This window comes from Chrysochloris asiatica, unplaced genomic scaffold (assembly GCF_000296735.1).
Source record: "Chrysochloris asiatica unplaced genomic scaffold, ChrAsi1.0 scaffold00282, whole genome shotgun sequence".
NCBI lineage: Eukaryota > Metazoa > Chordata > Mammalia > Afrosoricida > Chrysochloridae > Chrysochloris > Chrysochloris asiatica.
This window is the reverse complement of record NW_006408800.1, coordinates 2,393,576-2,416,822: the sequence shown is the minus strand read 5'-3', so window position 1 is coordinate 2,416,822 and position 23,247 is coordinate 2,393,576. Positions and strand designations below refer to the sequence as shown.

Sequence of the window (23,247 nt, the reverse complement as noted above, 5' to 3'; positions counted from 1 at the left end):
GTACCTCTTGAAATGGTTGAACACTAACCATTTCCTTTTGGTACAATGACTCTGTGTATTCCTTCCATCTTTTCTTGATGCCCTCTGCATCATTCAATAATTTGCCCAGAGAATCTTTCAATAATGAAAGTCGAGGCTTGAATTTTTTCTTTAGTTCCCTCAGCTTGAAGTTAGTAGAATTCTTCAATTTCTTTTTCATTTGCTTTTGTAGTTGCTGAGTAAATTTGAATAATAGCAATATTAACTGGTCAAGTACACAAGAGAAAATATTCTCATGACCTTTTAAATTAGACTGTTCACATTGTCTGCTGCTAATTTGAAAAAAGTAGAAATTTATTTTTAATCAGAAAGTACTAATTTAAAACAAAATAGTAAATCATTTTAAAAGTTACCAGAAGTTTGTCAGTGTAAATAAGTGTCCAATTAAATTTAGATTATCTAAGATTTTTTAAAAAGTGAAATTGGAAGAATATTTTTTTCGATTAGGAATTACTGAATGTTTTGATTAAAAAAAAAAAAACTCAATTCCTATATTTTACAATTTAGAGAACTGTAAAAATGAAGTGGCAGTTTGTAACAAGTAAATCTAACATGGAATAATACAAAGTTTCACTGATAAATTGTGATAGTAAAAATCGTTTCCCCATTGTCATTTAATACCATACTCTGTCATGAATTTCCACCTTCTGTATGTCCATGTGTCATACTGTCACGGTTTACATGGTACTATGGTGTCAGAAGCCATAACACCGCTATTTCAAATACTAGAAAGGTCACCTATAGAGGACAAGTTTCAGTGGAGCTTCTAGACCAAGACAGACTAGCTTTCTGTTTAATGATGCAATTCCAAAATTTCAATAATAAAATCACTATGAATAATAGAATATTGTCTAAAACTTATACTTACTTCGTAAAGGACATCATAGCTAGTAAATTTCAGGGACAATAAAGAGACACAAAGTCCTCTCTGAGAGTAGCCACAACAATGCACTCCAATACACCAAAAATCATGAAGCTAGCTCCAGATCAGGTAACATTTTGTTCTATTATACGAGAGCAAGTAAAAAAATAATGCTATAAAACCATAAAAAAAACCTTTCTTGAACACAAATATCAAAATATGAAGCTATGTTTTTCTCAACATAACCTCCATCTAGGTCTGTACACTTCTGAAAGTGTTTTTCTATTCTTCTATCTGTTCTCCAAGGATTCTGTGCTCTTTGATTTACACCATGTCAAAATGGCAGTTTGGGTAGTCTCTTCAATATTTTTTGAGTTTGGGGAACAAAAAGGTCTGGAAGGTCAAGATCAGGGCTGTGCATGAATGAGATAAGGTTTTCCAATGGAATTCTCATAGAACAGCCCTTTTGCTACCTTTGAAGGATGAGCAGGTGAATTGTCACTATGGAAAAAAAAATCTCAGCACAATTTTCCTGGCCCTTTTCTCACCAATGTGATTTTCAATTTTCTTAAAACTTCCTCATAATAACCCTCCATTATTATCCTGTGCCCTTCAGTGAAATTTATCAAGAATATTCAGTCTCCATAACCTTCTGCCTTGAATTTAATTGGCCCAGCAGTTCACTTGTAGGCCACTATTAGATTGGACTTTTTTTATTGAAGGCACCCCCAGTGAGATTGATTGGCACAGTGGAAGCAGCATTAAGCTCAAGCATAGCAATGATTGTGAGGTTGGCGCAGAACCAGGTAGTTCTTCATTCTGAGTCAGTTCTTCATACCTAGAGTCACTATGAGTCAGGACCGACTCGATGGCACCGGGCAACATCAATAACAACAATAAGACTAGAGGGAAGCACAGTGGCTCCATAGGCTAAGCACAAAATTATGAACCACATGTTGGTAGTTTGAGCCCACCAGCCACTTTCTTTTTGCATAAAAACATTGAAAGCCTTGGAAATCCTATACAGGGTCGCTATGAGATGAAATTGACTCCATGACACTTAACAACAACAATGAGACTAGAAGTCCTGGTGTGACACTGTAGGATAAACACTGGATTGCTAACTGCAAGGTTAGTGGTTCAAACCCATAAGCCACTCCTCAGAAACCCTATAGAGGGTTGCTATGAGTGGAAACCGACAATGAGGCTAAGACAAGTGTATGACGGAGATACTTTTTCTGCAGCCATCCACTGACTGCAGAGATGTGTTTAACACATTTTGTCCACGATAAACCCATATATATTTAGGATCTGGAACACTAGTAGCAGTTCTTTTAGTCTTAACCTTGTACATAAGGTCACTCTGATTCAGAGCCATTTGGCATAATGAAATCAAAGTAGGTTCAACAAACATTTATTGATGATCAAAATTAATTCAGTACTTTGAGGTATCAACACTATTTAAAGGGGAAGAAATGAAGCCAAGAGAATTGAAGCGAATTTGCTAAAAGCTAGTGGACTGACAATGCCAGTGTCCACTGTAGAGACCAGGTGGCCAAGTTCTGGTCCAGGTCATCTTCTGCTACTACAACTAGTACACTTCAGTGAACCTTTTAAAATATGGACTTTCACTCAAATCAGTCAGGATTCCAAATGCACAAGAAATCAGTTCTTACAACTCTGTCAAGATAACTCCAATAAAATGTTAAAATTGACCTCTAAAGTCTGTGAACCATGATTCAAGTTATCATGCTCACCCACACATGAGAATTTCCTGGGAACCACAGAATTATCAGATTATAGAGATTGTTGTAATTCAAGATGAGTTTCCCCTGAAATAATAACTTGGTATTATGTTCTTCTTTTATTTATTCAGAAGCAATTCAGTTTGTTTTAAACTGCATTATGAACAAAGTCTCACCATCCTGACTTCTAGGGAGCACTCTGGCTGTATTTCTTCTGACACAGATCTGTTTATTCTTCTAGCAGTCCATGGTACTTTTAATATTCTTCCCCAACAGCATACTCAAATGCATCAATTTTTCCACAGTCTTCCTTATTCACTTCCTTATTCATTGAAAATACCATGGACTGGGTCAGGTGCAACTTAGTCCTCACACTTAAATCTTTGCTGTTCAACCCTTTAAAGAGGTCTTGTGCAGCAGATTTACCTAATGTAATACATTGTCTGATTTCTTGACAGCTATTTTCATGTGTTGATAGTGGATCCAAGCAAAACGAAGTCTTTGAAAACTTCAATCTTTTCTCTAATTATCATGATGTTATTGATTGATTGATCTAGTGGTGAGGATTTTTGTTTTCTTTACATTGAGGTGCAACCCATAGTGAAGGCTGTGGTCTTTGACCTTCATCAGTTAGCATTTTAACTCTGTTTTGTTTTCAGCAAGCATAGTTTTATCATCTGCATATTGCAGGTTGTTAATAAATCTTCCTCCAATCCTGATGCCACTTTTTCTTCATATAATCCGGTTTCTCAGATTATTTTCTCAGTATACAATTTGAATAAATATGGTAAAGAATACAACCCTGTCACACACCTTTTCTAATTTTAAACTATAAGGTGTTCCCTTGTTCTGTTCGAACAGTTGCCTCTTAGTCTATATACAGGTTCCTCATGAGTAAAATTAAGTGTTCCGGAATACTTACACACTGAAATCTTGTCCAGAGCTTGTCATGATCCACACAATCAAAAGCCTTTGCATAGTCACTAAAGCACAGGTAAACATCTTTCTAGTATTCTCTGCTTTTAGCCAAGATCCATCTGAGGTTAGCAATGACATCCCTCACTCCAGGTGCTTTTTTGAATCCAGTTTGAACTCTGGAACTTCTCTGTCAAACGGTTGCAGGCCTTTTTATATTATTTTTAGCAAGATTTTACTTGCATACACTATTAATGGTATTGTCTGATGATTTCGGCATTCTGTTGCATTGCCATGGGTTAGGTAAGTAATTTGTACAAAATCACAGAACTAAAAGGTAGCAGAGTAGTATATTTGGCTCCAAAGCCCAACTCTTTCCACTCCAACATCATTCAAATTTCCCGTTACAAGTAATAAAGAGACATAAGAAAGACATAAACGGAAATGCTAATGGGCACAGGATCACAGTAGGTTTAAACTGAAAAGTCAGCGGTTCAAACTCACCAGCCAAACCTTGGAAACCCTACACAGCGTCTCTGTGAGGCAGAGCCGACTCTACAGCACTTAACAACAACAAGATTGCTAAATACCAGTGATGGTCTGCCGTGGAGTCGGTTCTGACTCATAGCGACCCTACGTAGGGTTTCGGAGGCTGTAAATCTACCGGAAAAGAAAGCTTCCCTTTTCTCCGGTGAAACGGCTGCTAATTTCGAACTGTTGGCTTATGAGGTTAACAGCCTGACTCATAACCACTATGCTAACAAAGCTTCTTTCAATACCAGTTGTTGTTGTTAAAGTGCTGTCGAGCCGGTTCCGACCCATAGCGACCCTGAACAGGGTTTCCGAGGCTTTAAATCTTTACGGGAGTAGAAAGCCTCATCTTTCTCCCACGGAGCAGCTGCTGACCTTGGGTTCACAGTCCGATTGTAACCAGTAAGAGCAGGTAAAACAAATCTACATCATTCAGACCTAATAAATAGAGTTAAACTCTCATGATAGTCACTCCTCTTCTTTTCTAACTCCACCTGAAGGAAGTACCTAAAAGCTTCAGGGTTCTTCAATGCCCCCCCTCTTTGACACTTGCCCCCATTAGCTCTTCCTCTTTCTTTTTTCTTGATTTTCAAAGCAAATTAAAGCCTTAGCAGCCACAAGCAGGAATTAGCACTGAGATAACCAGAACCAGACTTAACTCCCATCAAGTTCATTTAGGGAAGGAGTCTTGGTGCACAGGATAATGCGCTGGACCTCCAGGTCAGTTTGAATCGCAAGGTTGGTGGTTCAAACTCACCAGCCACTCCTTGGAAACTCTTTACAGGGTCACTATGAGTCAGAACTGACTGGACGGCTCTTTAACAACACAGTTAATTTAGGGAGTTATATAAAAATTAAAGGAGCTCTGGTAGCATAGTGGTTACAAGTCGGGCTGCTAACCTCAAGGTCATCAGTTCAAAACTACCAGCTGTTCCATGGGTGAAAGATGAGGCTTTCTGCTCTCGTAAAGATTGACAGCCTTGGAAAGCCTACACGGGGTCGCTATGAGTTAGAACCGACTCCACCGCACACGACCACCACCACCAGAAAGAATTCACAGATGGTTGAGCACTGCTGTCATTTTATCTCAGTTCAGAAGCAGATTCTGGCCAATTAATAGCACACTACGGGAAATCCAGTAAGTGACTCAAACGTATTTGGCTGGGGTATTGGCACTAATGAAAACTTTGTTACATAAGTAGTTTTCAGGTAAAAGTTGTAACCTACAGAAGACAAAGTATGATATGCAAATGTTTGTTTTTTGTTTTTTACTAATCAGCACTTACTCTGTGATTCTTAAAACAGGAGTGGAAAGATCCCCTACTGGAAAATAATCATCCGTTGTAATCATTATTATGTTTAAAATTAATGAAAACGGTTTATTTTAGTTCATAATACTATAGGTCTTACAGTCTCTTAACTATCAGAAACTAGTGAGTCTTTACTCTTACCGAGAGTGGTGCTCAGCAGGTGGCGCAAAGCTTGTGTTCCTGCACTGTGAGCCTGTGTTACAAAGAAGGCTTTGGACAAAGGGGAAAATACCTCTGCTCGGCAGGTCCCGGGCTTGTAAGTAACCTGGAAGAAGAAACGAGTCATAAAACTTATGGGGAGCTGCAATTTCAACCATCATTTATTTTTTTTGTTCATTTGTTTTATACATCTTACAGTTAGCAACATAAGCTACATACAGTGTTGCAGAGCTTCATTTGCTGATGCTATCACACTCAGATATTACTTTCAGGTGTTATGTTATACGATTTGCTGTTTAAACTCTGCCGTAAAGCAGCTTATGAAAACTAGAAAGAAAAAAATAAAAGGTGTTTATTTGACTTACGACAGAGTCAGGAATTATCTATAATTAATATGAAAAATAGAGTCCTGGTATGGCGCAGTGGGTTAACGTGCTAGACTGCAAGGTCGGTGGTTCAAGCTCACCTGCTGCGCCTCAGAAACCCTACACAGGGTCACTGTGAGTCAGAACCAACTCGACAGTACTTAACAATAACAATGATGATATGTATTCTTATGCCCCAAATTGAATGCATTTGGTTGGATGAATTTATAGATTTCCTAGATTTCGTATACATATGTGAATATCGTTCTTGAAAAAAGTCTATAATGACACCTGTTGGCACATATCCCAGATATATTGTTATTGTGATAATATAAGGAACTCAGAATTCAAGAGTTTATAAAGAGCAGATTAGAGAAAGTTGCATTTTTATATAGAAGTTTAACATTCTAGAAGTATAATTAAAAGTGAAACTTACAACTATCTCTGTGTCTGGGAGGTTCTTGAAAACGAAGTACTGTCAGAATCATGAACAGGATACATGGCCAAAGAATTTCAGCCAGGGAGAGAACCTAGGAAATTTAATAACAACAACAATTAAAAAAAAAATGCTTGAATAAATAGTGAAGCAGTAAGTTACCTCATCTTTTTAAAGCAAATAATCCTTTGTAAAGGAGGTCATTGTCATGTTTAGTATAAACTTGGTAAAGATGACAGTGGCCCCTCTTAGAATAAATCATTTATGACAAGGGCCCAGTAAGTTCTCACACTGTCCACACTTCCCACCACACCCAACATCTGCTCCGTGCCTTTTTCCTCCCATTTTAATTTATTGTCCTTAGAATAGTAAAGAAATTAACTAACATTGCTTGCATTTCCCACACTCCAATGACTCTACTTATTTTTGTTTCAATATATTTTACATTTCTGATATTTCCAACAAAATTAATATTTTACGTGAATTAGTGGAGGCACATGCTTATTTAGCTTCAGCTTTTAAATGTTTTCCAATACTACCACAAGATACTCATAGTTATTATTTTACTATATATATAGCATTTTGCCAAATGGATATACCATAATTCATATGCCCATTTTATCAATGAATGTTTTTTATGTATAAATAGTTGTTCTCTTGAACAACTTTTTGAGAATGGAGTATCCTGAGATAACTTGGGTCAAATTTCTTGATACAAACTACAAAACAGCTACCAAAAAGGATGACAATAATTTGTGGTGGGGTGGTACTGTGGGTTAATGCACCAGACTACAAAGCCATTTGAACTGCAAGGTTGGCAGTTCAAACTCACCAGCCACGCTTTGGAAACCCTATATAGGGTCGCAACCAACTTGATGGCACTTAACAACAACAATAACAAGTATTCAAAGTCAAAATAAAAACAAAACTGTTATTAGTACCCCAAGCTTATTTTTCTGGGAAATAAACATCATCTGCAAAGTTTATCCAAATTAAAGTTAATTTACAGAAAATTGTGAATTATCATAAGATTATTTTTGTCATTAGTCTTGCACTTGTTTTTATGATTCATAATTTTCTATTGACTTTGGCTCATACTGAAACCTGATAAGGAGCGCCAGAATATTGTCAGATATAGTGCCGGAAGATGAGCCCCTCAGGTTGAAAGGTACTCAAAAGGTAACTGGGGAAGAACTGCCTCCTCAAAGTAGAGTTGACCATGATGATACGAATGGAGTAAAGCCCTCAAGACCTTCATTTGCTGGTGGGGTACAACTCAAAATAAAGAAAATAGCTATAAAAATCCATTAACAATTGGAACATGGAATGTACAAAGTATGACTCTAGGAAAATTGAAAATTGTCAAAAATTAAATGGAATTTATCATTAATATCGTAGGCATTGTTGTTAGGTGCCATCGAGTCGGTACCAACTCATAGCGACCCTATGCACAGCAGAGCGAAACACTGCCTGATCCTGGGCCAACCTCACTATTGTTGCCACGCTTGAGTCCATCAATGCTGCCACCTGGCCAGTCCATCTTGTTGGAGGTCTCCTAGGCATTAGTGAGCTGAAATTGACTGGTATTGGCCATTTTGAATCTGACAATCCATGATTTGCTACACTGTGAGTGACAAGTTGAGGAAGAATGGCGTTGCATTCATCATCAAAAAGAACATTTCAAGATAAGTCATGAGGTACAACGCTGTCTGTGATGGGTTAATATCCATACACATACAAAGAAGACCAGTTAATACCACTGTCATTCAAATGCATACACCAACCACTAATTGATGATATTGAAGAATTCTATCAACCTCTTCAGTCTAAAATTGATCACACATGCAATCAAGATGTATTGATAATTACTGATGATTGGAATTCAAAGGTTGGGAACAGAGGAAGGATGAGTAGTTAGAAAATATGGCCTTAGTGAAATGATGCTAGAGATCACATGATAGAATTTTACAAGATCAATAATTTGTTTATTGCACATACCTTTTTTAAACAACATAAAATACATCTATAAACAGAGACCTCACCAGATGGAAGACACAGAAATCAAATTGACTACATCTGTGGAAAGTGATGGTGGAAAAACTCCATATCATCAGTTAAAACAAGGGAAGGGGAAGACTAACAACAGCACCAACAAAAATGTATAATGGGTTTTTTTTTGTTTTTTTCCCCAACATTGTTGTTGTTAACTGCTGTAGAGTCACTTCCAACTCATGTTGTTGTTGTTGTTGTTGTTATGTGCCATGGAGTCAGTTCCAACTCATAGATTCCAACTCATAGTGACCCTGTACAGGGTTTCCAAGGCTGTAAATCTTTACGGGAGCAGAATGCCTAATCTTTCTCCCATGGGACAGCTGGTAGTTTCGAACTGCTTACCTTAAGGTTCACAGCCCAATTCGTAACCACTACACTACCAGAGCTCCCTAATGATCACAGTCAAGGAAATCTTATGGGTCAATTCTATTCTGTAACACATGGGGCCGCTATGAGTCTCAATCAATTCAAGGGTCCTGGGTTGTTGTTTTGTTTTCCTTTTGTTTTGCTTTTGTAGTTAGGAAAGCTTTTAAGTACAGAAAGGATACATTATTTCAACAATTTTTTGTAATTCATTCAAAAATAAACATATGTAAGCATAATTTGATTTTTCTCTTATAAATCTGTCTCATTCTTTTTAAGGCTATGTCACATTCCACTACAGATGTGTTTAACCAATCCCCTAATAATGAAAATACTCATGATTTCTTGGAGGAGGGTGTCAGTGCTATCATAAAGTTTATTTACATATTTAACTGACTTTTGTAAGTATATCTATGAGCTAAAACTCCTAAATAGGATTAGTGACTCAAAGTGTGTATAATTTCTAATTTGGATAGCCCAAACCAAACTCACTGTTACCTAGTGGATTCCAACTCACAGCTACCCTGCAGGACAGAATTGCTTCCAAGGGTCTCCAGTGCTGTACATCTTTGTGAGAGCAAACAGCCTCATCTTTCTCCCGCTGAGGGGCAGTTTGGTTTGAACCACTAATTTTACAGTTAGCAATCCAAAACCTAACTCAGTACTGTAAACAAAATGTGATCTATTCAATGTGATCTTACTTGAAGCACATTTTCCATTGTTTTGTTGTATGCCATCAAGTCAATTCCAACTCCTAACAACCCATATGACAGAATAGAATTGCTCTCATAGGGTTTCCTAGGCTGCAATCTCTTGGAAGGCAAATCACCAGCTCTTTTCTACCAAGAGCAACTGGTAGGTTCAAACCACAAACCTTTTAGCTCGTACCTCAGCACTTTAACCATTATACAAGCAGGGCTCATTTACATGAGCTCTGGTAGCAAAGTGGTTACGAATCGGGCTACAAACCGCAAGGTCAGCAGTTCAAAACTACCAGCTGTTTCTATGGGCCAAAGATGAGGCTCTCTGCTCCCGTAATGATTTACAGCCTTGGAAACCCTGTATAGGGTCACTATCAGTCGGAACATACTCCACAGCACACAGCCACCACCACCATAGCATTTAAGATTAAACTTTAAATTTTTAATCAAAATTTTGTCAAATGAATATGCAAAATGATAACATAAAGTTATTTTATGTATTTCACAAAAGTTAAATGCATAATAATTCTTATATGTTAATTACCTGTTCTTCCCAGTACCTATTTTTCTATTAAATAGTTTTTGTTTATTAACTGGTTTGTAAATAATTATTTTCTGTTCTTTTTTTTATTCAGCCCTTGACTTTATTTATTACAAATATTTTCAACAATATTTTATGTCTTTTTATTATATAAACTGCTTATGTAATTTATCCATCATTTTTGTTTATAGCATCTTGATTTCTTCCCTATATATAAAGATAACATAATTTTTTAAAGACTCTGTCAAGGCTAACTTAAATAGCCAGTGGCAACCCTGAAATTACACATTTTTATTTATCTTCCAGTCAAATTTTCTAGATCAAATAAAAAATGTTAGACAAATCTCTAGTACAAATAGAAATAATTTTGTAAAAAAAAAAAAAAAAAGGTACATCTTATACAAGTTTTGAGAAGTTCCTCTGAAGATCTTAAAATAAAATCAGATAGTCAATGGCACCTAAAAATCAAAACAAACAAATCTGTTGTTGTTTTTTTAATAAAAGCTAATCAATCTTTGCTCCTTCAGGAAAGCACAAAACAGGGAAACCCTTCCAGTGTTTTGAATCTGAGATTACGCCATTCAGGAGAAATGCATCTATATCCCCATTCCACTGTGTCATTGTTCATTGTGAGTCAGTGAATCAACTCCTTTCATGAGGGGACATCTCAGCAGGTGTTCATTAAAAGCAGCCTTCTCTTTCAAATCATCTCAGTTTTTTATCATGTTTCTCTTCTCATATGTCACTGAATCTTGCTTAACATGACTAATCTTATCCCTGTCCAATTGGAATGCTTTCTGGTTAATTTAAGTGCTTAGGTCTATCTAGCTCCTACACTCTAGACCCTGAACACGTCTTAGCATTAGGAATTGGCCCAAGCCAATACTGGCAAAATTGCTTCACAAAGGCAGTTGGAAGGAAATAATGCTGGATGCTCTCCTCTCAAAAAAACAATCACCAGCTAAACAGATTAGTGCTTACAAAACAAAGGCCAATCCCCCAACAACCACAAAGCCCATCATTCTTCCAGCAGAGTCCTAGGAGGGACAGGAAAAGGCAAGAATGCCCAACTTTACAGCTTAAGTTTCAAATACCCAGGAAACCTCCCACCATAGCTTTAATAGGTGTTAGATTCCTGTCCCATTCCCCATGCCCTTACACCCTATCCCAAACAGTAATTAAAACGACTCCTGCATTCCATCAGTACAGCTGAAATCAGAAGGCATTTTTTTTTTTGAGATATTAGCAATATATCTGTTGTTGTTGTTGTTGTTGTTGCTAAGTGCCATTCAAGTCAGTTCTCAGCTACTCATAGCTACCCTGTATAGTGTTTCCGGTGAGCGGCTGGTGAGTTTGAGGCACTGACATTGCCGTTTAAACCAATCTTGCAGCCGAGCGCATTAACCTACAGTGCCACACCAGCAATACATCTATACAAACATATAGCTGTAAAGGGCTCCTGGATACAAAGAGCATATTGAAACTTCTTCATAATTTTTCTTCTCCCAAACAAAAATGGGCATGGAGGTAGGTAAGAAAAGAAAGGAAGATGAAGGGCTGAGGGACCGAGAAAGAGAAAGAGCAACATAGAGCTATCAAAGAACTCATTCTTGATCTAATCAAATCAACTTAAAAAATAACAAGAAATAAGTTTCTAGAGTTCAGCCCAATAGAAAAGTCCAGAATTTCCAAAGTACTTCCAAAGAATTTCAAGGCCCTCATCTATAGAAGGTAAGGCTCTCTTCCTGATCTTTTTCTGCTGCTGAGAGATCAACTAAGACAAAGACAGTGAACAACAAGGCTGACTTGGAGAAGCCTCTGGAACAACACAGAAGAATGAAAAGAATCCAAAGTTTAAAAGTAATTTCCCCAACTGGATGGAGTGAACATGATACAAATATTTAACAGAACTTCAAAGGGATCACAGAGCCTACTCTAATAAAGACTCCATCCTATCTCAGAACATTTCCCCCACTCATCTCCACAACCACCCTGCTATAGAAAACTGGTGTGTCACTCGACAACAACAACATAGAAACTTGGAACACACAAGATATGTTCAGAGATCACACAAGAGTTAGAAGGAAAATTTTACTCTCAGTTTATTGAACAGAGTTGTTGTTACGTGCCATCAAGTTGATCCTGGCTCACTGTTGTTAAGTGCCGCCGCATTGGTTGTGCCTCATAATGACACTGTATAGGGTTTCTAAGGAGCATCTGGTGTGTTTGAACTGCTGACCTTGTGGTTTGCAGTCTAGTGCTGATCATACAGCACCACACCAGGAGTGCAACCCTAAATAGGGTTTCCAAAAAAGCGGCTGATGAATTTGGACCACCAACTGTGCTGGCCAAGTGCTTATCCTACAAATACCTGGGCAGAGTTGGGAAGAGCTGTTCAAATATGTATCATATGACAAGAAAAAGCACATGACAGCTATCAAAACATACCAGAGGGAACCTAACAAGCTAAAATAGGAACGTGAAGACAGACACTGACATCTATTTCATAGAGCATGACTGAGAAAGAAAGAAATGCAAGTAAGAATAATAAATTTTTCAGAATTCTTTCATATAAAAAATAATTCAAACAGGAATAAACATCTAGAATACAAGAGTCAAAATACTATAAATAAAATAAGTTAAAAGGGAGTGGAGAAAAAAGGAAAGAAGAGAGAGAAAAAAAGATTTGGTAAATGGTGGTGGTGGTGGGTATGGTTGGTGGGGCTGGGTAAAGATGGTTGAAAAGACAAGTATTTTGTTGTTATATATATTATTACAATAAGAAAAAAAGGAAAGAAAGCTAATATGTTTGGAAAACCAAGACTAATGAGCATAGCGACAATTGACAACCCTGACACAGAGAATCAAATAAATAAAACAAAAAATATGCTCAAAGATGTAGCACAGATTTCCCTGGAAGTGCAGAAAAAGACTTTATCTGTAAATTGAAATAATACATATTATTTCAGAAAACACTGATTCAAATGCTTCCATTAAGTCATATATGAATTAAGCTATTAACCTTCAAAGATGAAGGAAGAATACTGTTCATGTATCCAGAAAGATAAGCAATTAATTAAAAGGGAACAAAACCTTACCTGACCTCAAACAGAAACTTAAGACTTTCACTGCTAAATACATTAATATCTACCAAGTCCTAAAAGAAGGAAATTATGATCCAAAAATATGATATCCAGTTAAGATGACCTGGAAACCCAAAACAATCAATATATTCTCCATCAGTTGGTGAGTTTGAACCACAAACCTTTTGGTTCAAACCAACCTTACAATCCAGTACTACAGCACCACACCAAGCCTCTGGGGCACTGTTGGCAGAGAGTAAAAAAAAAAAATCTTCTAAGACTGTGTGGAGAAAAGGAAATGAGGATGATCAAAACAAACAACAGAAAGAAATCCTGAACTCTTTCAATGTAGGGTTCAGTTATATAAAGGGAGGATTACCCACAAGAGAAAAAGGAAGCAAGATAGTATTTAAATAATAAACTAGTAACCAAGACTCTTCTGTCAGTTTATCATACGGTGGTGGCTTGTATGTTATTATGATGTTGGAAGCTATTCTACCACTATTTTAAATACCAGCAGGGTCACTCATGATGGGCAGGTTTCAGTAGAGTTTCCAAACTGAGACAGACAGGAAGAAAGAGAGAAAGACAACTTCTAAATAGTTAGCTTCTGAAAACCTTATGAACAGTGGTGGAAGGTGAGCCCCTCAGGTTGGAAGGCACTCAAAATACAAAATACAACTGGGGAAGAGTTGACTTCTCAAAGTAAAGTAAAAGTAAATTTGCCCCTAATGGTGTGACTCAAGCAAACCTTTCAGGACCTTCACTTACTGATAGAGCACAACTCAAAATGAGAAGAAACAGTTGTAAACATCCATTAACAATTGGAACGTGGAATTATGAAGAATGAATCTAGTAATATAGGAAGTTGTCAACACATAAAGATCAATATCCTAGGCATTAGTGAGCTAAAATGAACTGACATTTGTAATTTTGAATCTGAAAATCGTGTGGTTTCCTATGGCAAGAAAAAACTAATTGAAGACAAATGGTGTCATAGTCACTCTCAAAAAGAGTATTTCAAGACCTGTGTTGCAGTACAATGCTGTCTGTAATAGAATAATGTCCATACATCTATAAGGAAGACCAGTAACATGACTAGTATTCAAATATACTCGTCAACCATTAAAGCCAGTGATAATAAAATTGAATAATTCTATCAATTTTTTCAACCTGAACTTTGATCAAACATGTAGTCAAGATGCACTGTAACTTCCTGGTGATTAGAATGTGAAAGTTGGAAACAATGAGGAAGGATCACTAGTTAGAAACAGCCTTAGTGATAGAAATTATACTGGATATCCCATGATAGAATACTGTAAGACCAGCAACTTCATTGCAAATCCCTTTTTTAAGCAACAAAAGGGATGATTGTAGTACACATGGACCTCAGGAAGTTTGGTGGTATAGGGGGTTAAATGCATTGTGCTGCTAACCACAAGGTCAGGAGCTCAAATCTACCAGCCACTGCAAGGAAGAAAGATGAGGCTTTCTGCTCCCATAAAGATTTACATCCTCTGAAACCTTATACAGGGTCGTTATGAGTTGAAACTAATTCCATTGCACACAACCATGTAAATGATTCCATCACCACCACCATGTACATGGGCCTCACCAGACAGAATAAACAGAAATCAAGTTGACTACATCTGTGAGAATAGACAATGGAGAAGCTCAATTTCATCAGCTGAAACAAGGCCAGGGTAGATTGTGGAACAGACCTTTAATTGCTCATATGTAAGTTGAAGTAGAAGCTGAAGGAAATTAAAACAAGTACCCAAGAACCAAAATATGACATTGAATGTATCTCACCTGAACTTAGAGACCATCTCAAGAAAAGATTTGGTGAATTAGACACCAATGACAGAAGACCAGAAGAGTTGTGGGACGATGTTCAAAACATCATATTGGAAGAAAGCAAAAGGTCATTAAAATCACAGGAAAGAAAGAAAAACAAAAATGTATGCCAGAAATCATTCTGAAACATGTTCTTAAATGTACTGAAGCTAAAGCAACTGGGAGAAATGAGGAAGTAAATGCTAAACCAAAAATTTCAAAGGGCAGATCAAAAAGACAAAGTCAAGTATTTTAATGAAATGTGAAAAACCTGGACTTAGAAAACAAAAAGGGAAAGATAGATTCAGCATTTCTCAAGCTGCAATAACTGAAGAAAAAATTTAAGTCTGAGGTTGTAATACTGATGGGTTCTAGGCATCCTGGTGTAGTATTGTAGGTTATGCGCTGGACTGTTAACCACAATGTTGGTGGTTCAAACCCATGAATAGCCACATGGAAACCCTAGATAGGGTTGCTATGAGTCAGAACTGACTTGACAACACTTAACATCAACAACATGTTCAAAATATTGAATGATGTAAGAAAAATCAAAAGAAGATGACAGGAAAATCACACAAGTTCACAGAAGAAATAGTTGAAGAACTGCTCGAAGAAAATTTCTCTAACATCCTGATAAGTGAAAAGATAAACATTCAGGAAGCTCAACAAACCCCAAAAGAAAATCACCAAAACATATCAAAATCAAGATTTCCAAAATCAAAGATAAGGAGACAATCCTGAAAGCAGCTAGGGGAAACGGAAGTGTCACATGCAAAGGCAAGCAAGTCAGATTAAGCTCAGATCTCTCAGCAGAAACCATGCAGGCAAGAAGGCAATGGGAAGACATATATAAAAAAACTGCCAACCAAGAATCCTTTATTCAGCAAAGCTATCAATCAAATATGACGGTGTAATCAAAACATTCCAGGGTAAACAGAAACTAAGGGATTTTGCCAAAGCCAACCCTGAGCTACAAAACATCCTAAGGGAGTTCTGTGGACTGAGAACCAACAAGAACAGACAACAACCAGAGATTGACATACATGGCAGCACCTTCCAGAACTAAATCAACAGATGGAAGAGTCGAGAACAGAACAAAACAATAAGAACAAAACTCGGAGAATATGGGAGGTCAGTCTATGATCACAATTACAATGTGAAAGATGGTAAACACGAAGGAATAGAGATCCAGATGGTAAGAGGGTCAGGTAGATTACAGAACAAAATAGACTGCACTAAATGGAGGGAAAAAGGAGCTCTGGTAGTGTAGTGGTTACAAGTTAGGCTGCCAACCTCAAGGTCAGCAGTTCGAAACTACCAGTGGTTCTGTGGGAGAAAGATGAGGCATTCTGCTCCCGTTAAGATTTACAACCTTGGAATCCCTGTGCAGGGACACAATGAGTCGGAACTGACTCCATGGTACTTACCAACAACAACCATAAATGGAGGGAAGAGTTAATGGAATGAAAGGTAACCTCAAAGAAAATTAACACTTTACAACATACCAAGAAAATGAAAATCCAAGAAGAACATGGAAAAATTAAAACTATGAGGAAACTCACAAGAAAGAACACAAAAACCATGAACTCAGCACAGGAAGATATGCAGAACAAAGAATGCAGCAACACCACACACACAAAAAAAACCCAAACACATAACGGCAGAAATTAATCCATACTTATTGATAATTACATGGAATGTAAACAGATTAAATGCACAGTTATGAGATGGAGGATGGCAGAATGCATAAGAAAACAAGATCCTTCTATATGCTGTCCGCAAGAGACACATTTACACACAGAGACAAAAACAGATTAAAATTCAAAGGATGGAAAAAAATATACCAAGTTAATTGCAATTTAAAAAAAATGAACAGGAGTGGCAGTACTAATCTCTGATAAAATAAACTTTAAGGCAAAAAACATCATAAAAGATAAAGATGGACATTATCTCATGGTTAAAGGGACAATTGAAACAGATGACATAACAATAATAAATATCTATGCTCCCAATGAAACAGCTCCAATATATATAAAGCAAACTCTAATAGAGTTGAAGAAAGAAATAGACGAATCTACAATAATCGTGGGTGATTTAATACACTGCTTTCAAAAATGGATAGAACAACAAGAAAGAAACTTCGCAAAGACACTTAGAAACTAAACAACACAATCAGCCAACTGGACCTCATAGATGTGTACAGAGCATTCAACACAACAACAGCACAATACACATTATTTTCTAGTGCACATGGAGCATTCTCCAGAATAGACCATGTCTTAGGCCACAAAACAAATCTCCATAAATTTACAAATATCAAAATACTACAAAGCATCTTCTCAAACCACAATACTATCAAACTAGAAATCAACAATAGAAAGACCAAGGAAATAAAGTCAAATACACGGAAGCTGAATAACACCCTGCTGAAAAGCAACTGGGTTGTAGAAGAAATGAAATGTGAACTCACAAAGTTCCTAGAAACAAACAACAACGAAAACACAACACACCAAAATCTTTGGGACATGGCAAAAGAGATGCTGAGAGGACAATTTATTGTAATAAATGCACACATCCAAAAAGAAGAAAGAACCAAAATTAACACATGAACACAGCATCTCCAACAATTAGAAACAGACCAACAGATGGAACCTACAGCCACCAAAAGAAAAGAAATAATAAAGATTAAAGCAGAAATAAATGAGATAGAAAACAGGCAAACTATAGAAAGAATCAACAGGACAAGAAGCTGGTTCTTTGAAAGGATTAACAAAATTGAGAGACTATTGGCAAACCTAACAAAAGAAAACAAGGAGAATACACACATAACATGCATTAGAGCCACATGGGTGATGTCACAACAGAACCAAAGGAAATCAAAAGGATAATAACAGAATATAATAAAAAGTTCTACCAAACATTCAAGAAGAACTGTCACCAATTCTACTCAAATTATTCCAGAATATAGAAAAGGATGGAAAACTTCCTAATGCATTTTATGAAGCAAGCATAACCCTCATGCCAAAACTAGAGAAGGATATCACTAAGAAAGAAAATTATAGATAGACCAATATCCCTCATGAACATAGATGCAAAAATTCTCAACAAAATCCTAGCCAACAGAATCAAGCAGCACATAGAAAGATAATACATCGTGATCACGTGGGATTCATATCAGGGATACAAGAATGGTTCAACATTAGAAAAATGATCAACAGTATCCACCATATAAATAAGAAAAAAGAAAAGAACCACATGATCATATTGATTGATACAGAAAAGACAGTTGACAAAATCCAACATCCATTCCTGGTAAAAATACTCAACAAAGTAGGAATTGAAGGGAAATTCCTCAACATAATTAAGAGCATAGCATATATACAAAACAAACAGCCTACATTACTCTCAATGGAGAGAAACTAAAAGCCTTCCCTCTGTGAACAGGAACCAGACAAGGCTGCTCTTTGTCACCACTCCTATTTAATATTGTGCTGGAAGTCTTAGCAAGAGCTATACGACAGACAAGATAGGGAAATTAAAGAAATCCAAATTGGCAAAGAGGGAGTAAAACTCTTCTCTATTTGCAGATGATATGATCCCATACATAGAAACCCCAAAGACTCAGTAAAAAATCTACTAGACCTTATTGGAAGATTTAGCAAAGTGGCAGGATATAAGATCAGCATACAAAAATCAGTTGGATTTCTCTATACCAATAATGACAGCACTGAAAAGAATATTAGGAAAGCAATATCATTTACAATAGCCACCCAAAGGATGAAATATCTAGGAATAAATGTAACCAGAGAAACAAAGTACTTATACAAAGAAAACTACAAAACACTACTACAAGAAACCGACAGAGACCTACAAAAATGGAAGAATGTACCATGCTCCTGGATAGGAAGACAAAACATTGTGAAAATGTTAATACTGCCCAAAACAATTACACACATAAGGCAATCCCAATCCAGATTCCAACAACATTCTTCAAAGAGATGGGGGTGGGGGAGAATTGCAAACTTTATATGGAATAGAAAGAGACCCAGGATAAGCAAAGCACTGCTTAAGAAAAAGAACAAGGTTAAGGCCTCTCACTCCCTGACTTCAAATTTTATTACATGGGTACAGTGGTCAAAACAGCTTGGTACTGGTACAATGAAAGATACATTGATCAATGGAACAGAATCAAGAATCCAGAAATTAAACCAACCACATACAGCCAACTGATTTATCAACAAAGTGCCTAGGTATATTGCATGGAGAGGGTATATAGCCTTTTCAACAGATGGTGCTGGCAGAACTGGAAATCGATTTGAAAAAGATTGAAACAAGACCTTTACCTCACGCCCTATACAAAAACCAACTCAACATAGATTAAAGACCTAAATGTGAATCCCAAAATTATGATGGTCATCTATGAAAATATAGGGGCAAATGTGAGGGCTCTAACTCAGGGCATACATAGACTACCAAACATTTTGAAAATTACACAAACAAAAGTAGACAAAATAGATGATTGGGACATACTAAAAATTAAAAACTTAAGTGCATCGAAAGACTTCACCAAAAGAGTAAAACAGGAACCCACAGAATGAGAAAAATATTTTGCAATGACACATCAGATAATGGACTAATTTCTAAAATATATAGGAAACTACAACACCTCTACAATAAGAAGTCAAATGACCCAATTAAAAAATGGGCATACGACATGAACAGACACTTCACCCAGGAAGAGATCTGGGCAGCCAACAAACATATGAAGAAATGTTCATGATCACTAGCCATCAGAGAGATGCATATCAAAACAACAATGAGATATCATCTCACACCAGCAATAACAGCAAAGATCTAAAAAGTAGAGGACAATAAATGCTGATGAGGATGTGGAAAGACTGGGACCCTCCTACATTGTTGGTGGGATTGCAAAATGGCCCAACCACTCTGAAAAGCAATATGGCGCTTCCTCAGAAGATTGGAAATAGAAATACCTTATGATCCAGCAATTCCTCTACTTGGTATTTACCCACAAGAAATACGTGCCATAACACTAGTAGGTATATGCACACCAGTGTTCATAGAGGCACTATTTACAACAGCAAAAAGATGGAGACAGCCTAAGTGCCCATATATGGAAGAATGCATAAACAAACTGTGGTACATACACACAATGCTACCTTGAAGAACAGCAAGGGAGCTACAAGCCACCGCATAACATGAATGAACCTTGAGGACATTATGCTGAGTGAAATTAGTCAGTCACAAAAGGAGAAATAGTGCATAAGACTGAAAAGTCGCTTTGAACCACAAGGTTGGTGGTTCAAGCTCACCAGCTTCTCCTAGGAAATCCTACACAGGGTTGCTATGGGTCAGAACTGACTCGATGGCACTTAACAACAACAATCCTCTAGTCAGTGGATTATTCCCCCTTCTCTCCCACTCCTGGTAACCTTCAAAGAGTGTTTCTTTTACTGTGAAAACCTTTTCTTGACTTTTTACAATAGTGATCTCATAAAATGTTTGTTCTGTTTTGATTGATTAATTTCACTAAGCATATTGCCCTCCAGGTTGATCATTATTCTTCAATATTGCATAGCATTCCATTATGTGTAAGTATCAAAGTTTGTTTATCCATTCTTCCATTGATGGGCATTTAGCTTGTCACCATTTTACCCCATTATTCATGAATTATATTTTTCTATGAAGTTTTTGAAGATCCCTTGTATAGGAATATTTGCAAAAATCACCAATCAATATGAAATGCAACAAAAACTGGATAAAAATAAATAGTGTGGAGACAGGTAATATAAAATTTTAAATCTCCTATGGGATAAGAGACCTGAGATAACCAGAAATCTGTTTCAGGTTAATCTTGTGCCAAAACTTTGGGCAACTTCAAAAGAAACTGGGGCCACAAGAAACCACCTAGTAACTGATGTCAGCTAATCTCAGAAAGGCAGATATGGTTTCAATAATCATTTTCTCTAATTCTCATTGTAACTTCCTTTCATAGAGCCTTTTGTCTGTTTTAGAATCAAAATGGTCTCCTTGCAGACATGCAGAATAATTGCTTAAATAAGCTCATATACTTCGTTTGTACTTTAAATTTTTAACACTGACTAATTTTAAAATGTTTTACTATAATTATTGAGAGACAATTTTTTGGTCTATGTAATTCAGATTGAAAGAGTTTCTATCAGCCCTCTGAACATATTTAACTGTCTTCTGGTTTCCTGCCTTTTATAAATTTTTGATGGTCTAGTTATTCTTTTGAAATAATGTGTCTTTTTTTGTTTTTGAATTGCTGTTGACATGCTTTTGACTTATTTGTACTGAAGTTTCACTATATGGTGTTTTAATGTGGATTTATTTTGCTTGGTAACTGCTATGCATTCATGAGCTGCATAATGTTCATTTGGGCAACATCCAAACATATTTACATATTCATCTATCTGCTCATAAGGTTATAATGAAATTCAGAAATCCTGGTCTAAGAATTGGATAGATCAAATGCAACAGCTTCCTGCACAAAACATGTATATTTCACGTTTATTGTATACAAAGTGATTGTGGTACCAGGCATATATCTATAATGCATATTTCTTGATAGTCATAATCAGTGCTTATGTTATTAACTTATATGTCTTGAATATAACATTATCTCTCTGTTTAATTTCTTTTGAAAATAATAACAAGAAGCACATGGTGGTTCCCAAAGTAAAACTTTGCTAGTGGAAGCAGCAGCAAGTATTACTTTGAAAGTGAAACAAAAGGTTACTAAACAATAGGAAGGTAGAAAATAAGTGAATGTTATTGTTGGCGGTTAAGGCATGTCACACTCAACAATCTAGATGATCTTTAAAAACAAAGAAAAAATTATCTACACTATTAAAGGGTTGGCTCCAGTGAAAACTACAAGGTTAATAAAAATGGGCGAGGGACTTACATGGATAAATTGGATATAAAGAATATGGAAAATTTGATAATGACATAGATTGAGGACCAAAAACAAAAGTGAATCACGTTTAGCATGATTGCTGCTAAGTCACGAAGCTTGTTCAAGATGTTTAAAGAAAAAGGCCTATGATACGGTATTCACACAAAGTTCAAATAACAGAGCATCCTGTTTTACAGGACTTATGGTATGTCACTGTAAGATAAGATAAACACGGGACTACTAACCACAAGGTCAGTGGTTAAAACCCATTAATCACTCCTTGGAAACCTTATGCAGAATTGCTATGAATTGGACCACCATTCATCTGCCAGTTTGTCCTACTGTGGTGGCTTGTGTGTTGCTATGATACTAGAAGATATGCCATGGGTATTTTAAATACCAGTATGGTCACTACAGTACACAGGTTTCAGCTGAAGCTTCAGACTAAGTAGTAGAGGTGGAACACTGTCAGATAACACCAAAATATCAACTATTGAAACATTATGAATGGAGACATTATGAATAGCATAAGAATATTGTCAGATATAGTGCCCAAGGATGAGTCACTCAGATTGGAATGTGATAAAAATACACCTGGGGCAGAGCTGCCTGCTCAAAATAGAGTTAACTGTGAAGACATGAATGGAATAAAGCTTTAGGGACCTTCATTTGCTGAAGCTCAACTCAAAATGAGAAGAAACAGCTGCAAACATACATTAATAATCTGAACACAAAATGTACTAAGAAAATTGGAAGTTGTCAAAAATGAAAAGGAATGCATAAAGATCGATATCCTAGGCAGTAGTGAGCTGAAATGGGCTGGTACTGGCCGTTTTAAACTTGACAAACAAATGGTTTACTATCCTGGGAGTGACAAATTAAAGAGAAAAGGCATCACATTCATAACAAAGAACATTTCAAGATCTATGTTGAAGTATAATACTGTCTGTGATAGAATCATATCAGTAAGCCTACAAGGAATAGCAGTTAATACCAGTATTATTCAAATTTATGCACCAATCACTAAAGCCAATGATGATGAAATTGAAGAATTCTACAAGCTTCTTGATTCTGAAATTGATCAAACATGGTAATTCCAGTGGTTGGAATACAAAGGCTGGAAACACAGAGGAGGGATTGGTGGTGGTGGTGGTGATTATGTGCCGTGGAGTCGATTCCGACTCATAGTGACCCTGTACAGGGTTTCTGAGGCTGTAAATCTTTACGGGAGCAGAAAGCCTCATCTTTCTCCCATGGAACATATGGTAGTTTAGAACCGCTGACCTTAAGGTTCGGAGCCCTATTCAGAACCACTGTGATTACTAAAAAAATTATTAATCATATATAATTTAATGATTTCCAAAGAATA

The 23,247-nt window shown here is 36.6% G+C and overlaps 1 protein-coding gene across 1 annotated transcript in view; it reads right to left on the bottom strand.

Moving 5' to 3' along the window:
- Positions 1–23,247, bottom strand: part of LOC102815532 (ATP-binding cassette sub-family A member 13-like) — an 857,870-nt gene that overhangs the window by 777,819 nt on the left and 56,804 nt on the right. Inside the window, exons 2-3 of the mRNA XM_006874535.1 lie at positions 6,363–6,456; positions 5,544–5,667 (exon numbers count right to left, since the gene is read on the bottom strand). Of these exons, the coding sequence (XP_006874597.1) occupies positions 5,544–5,667; positions 6,363–6,456 (218 nt within the window). The remainder of the gene's footprint in view (positions 1–5,543; positions 5,668–6,362; positions 6,457–23,247) is intronic.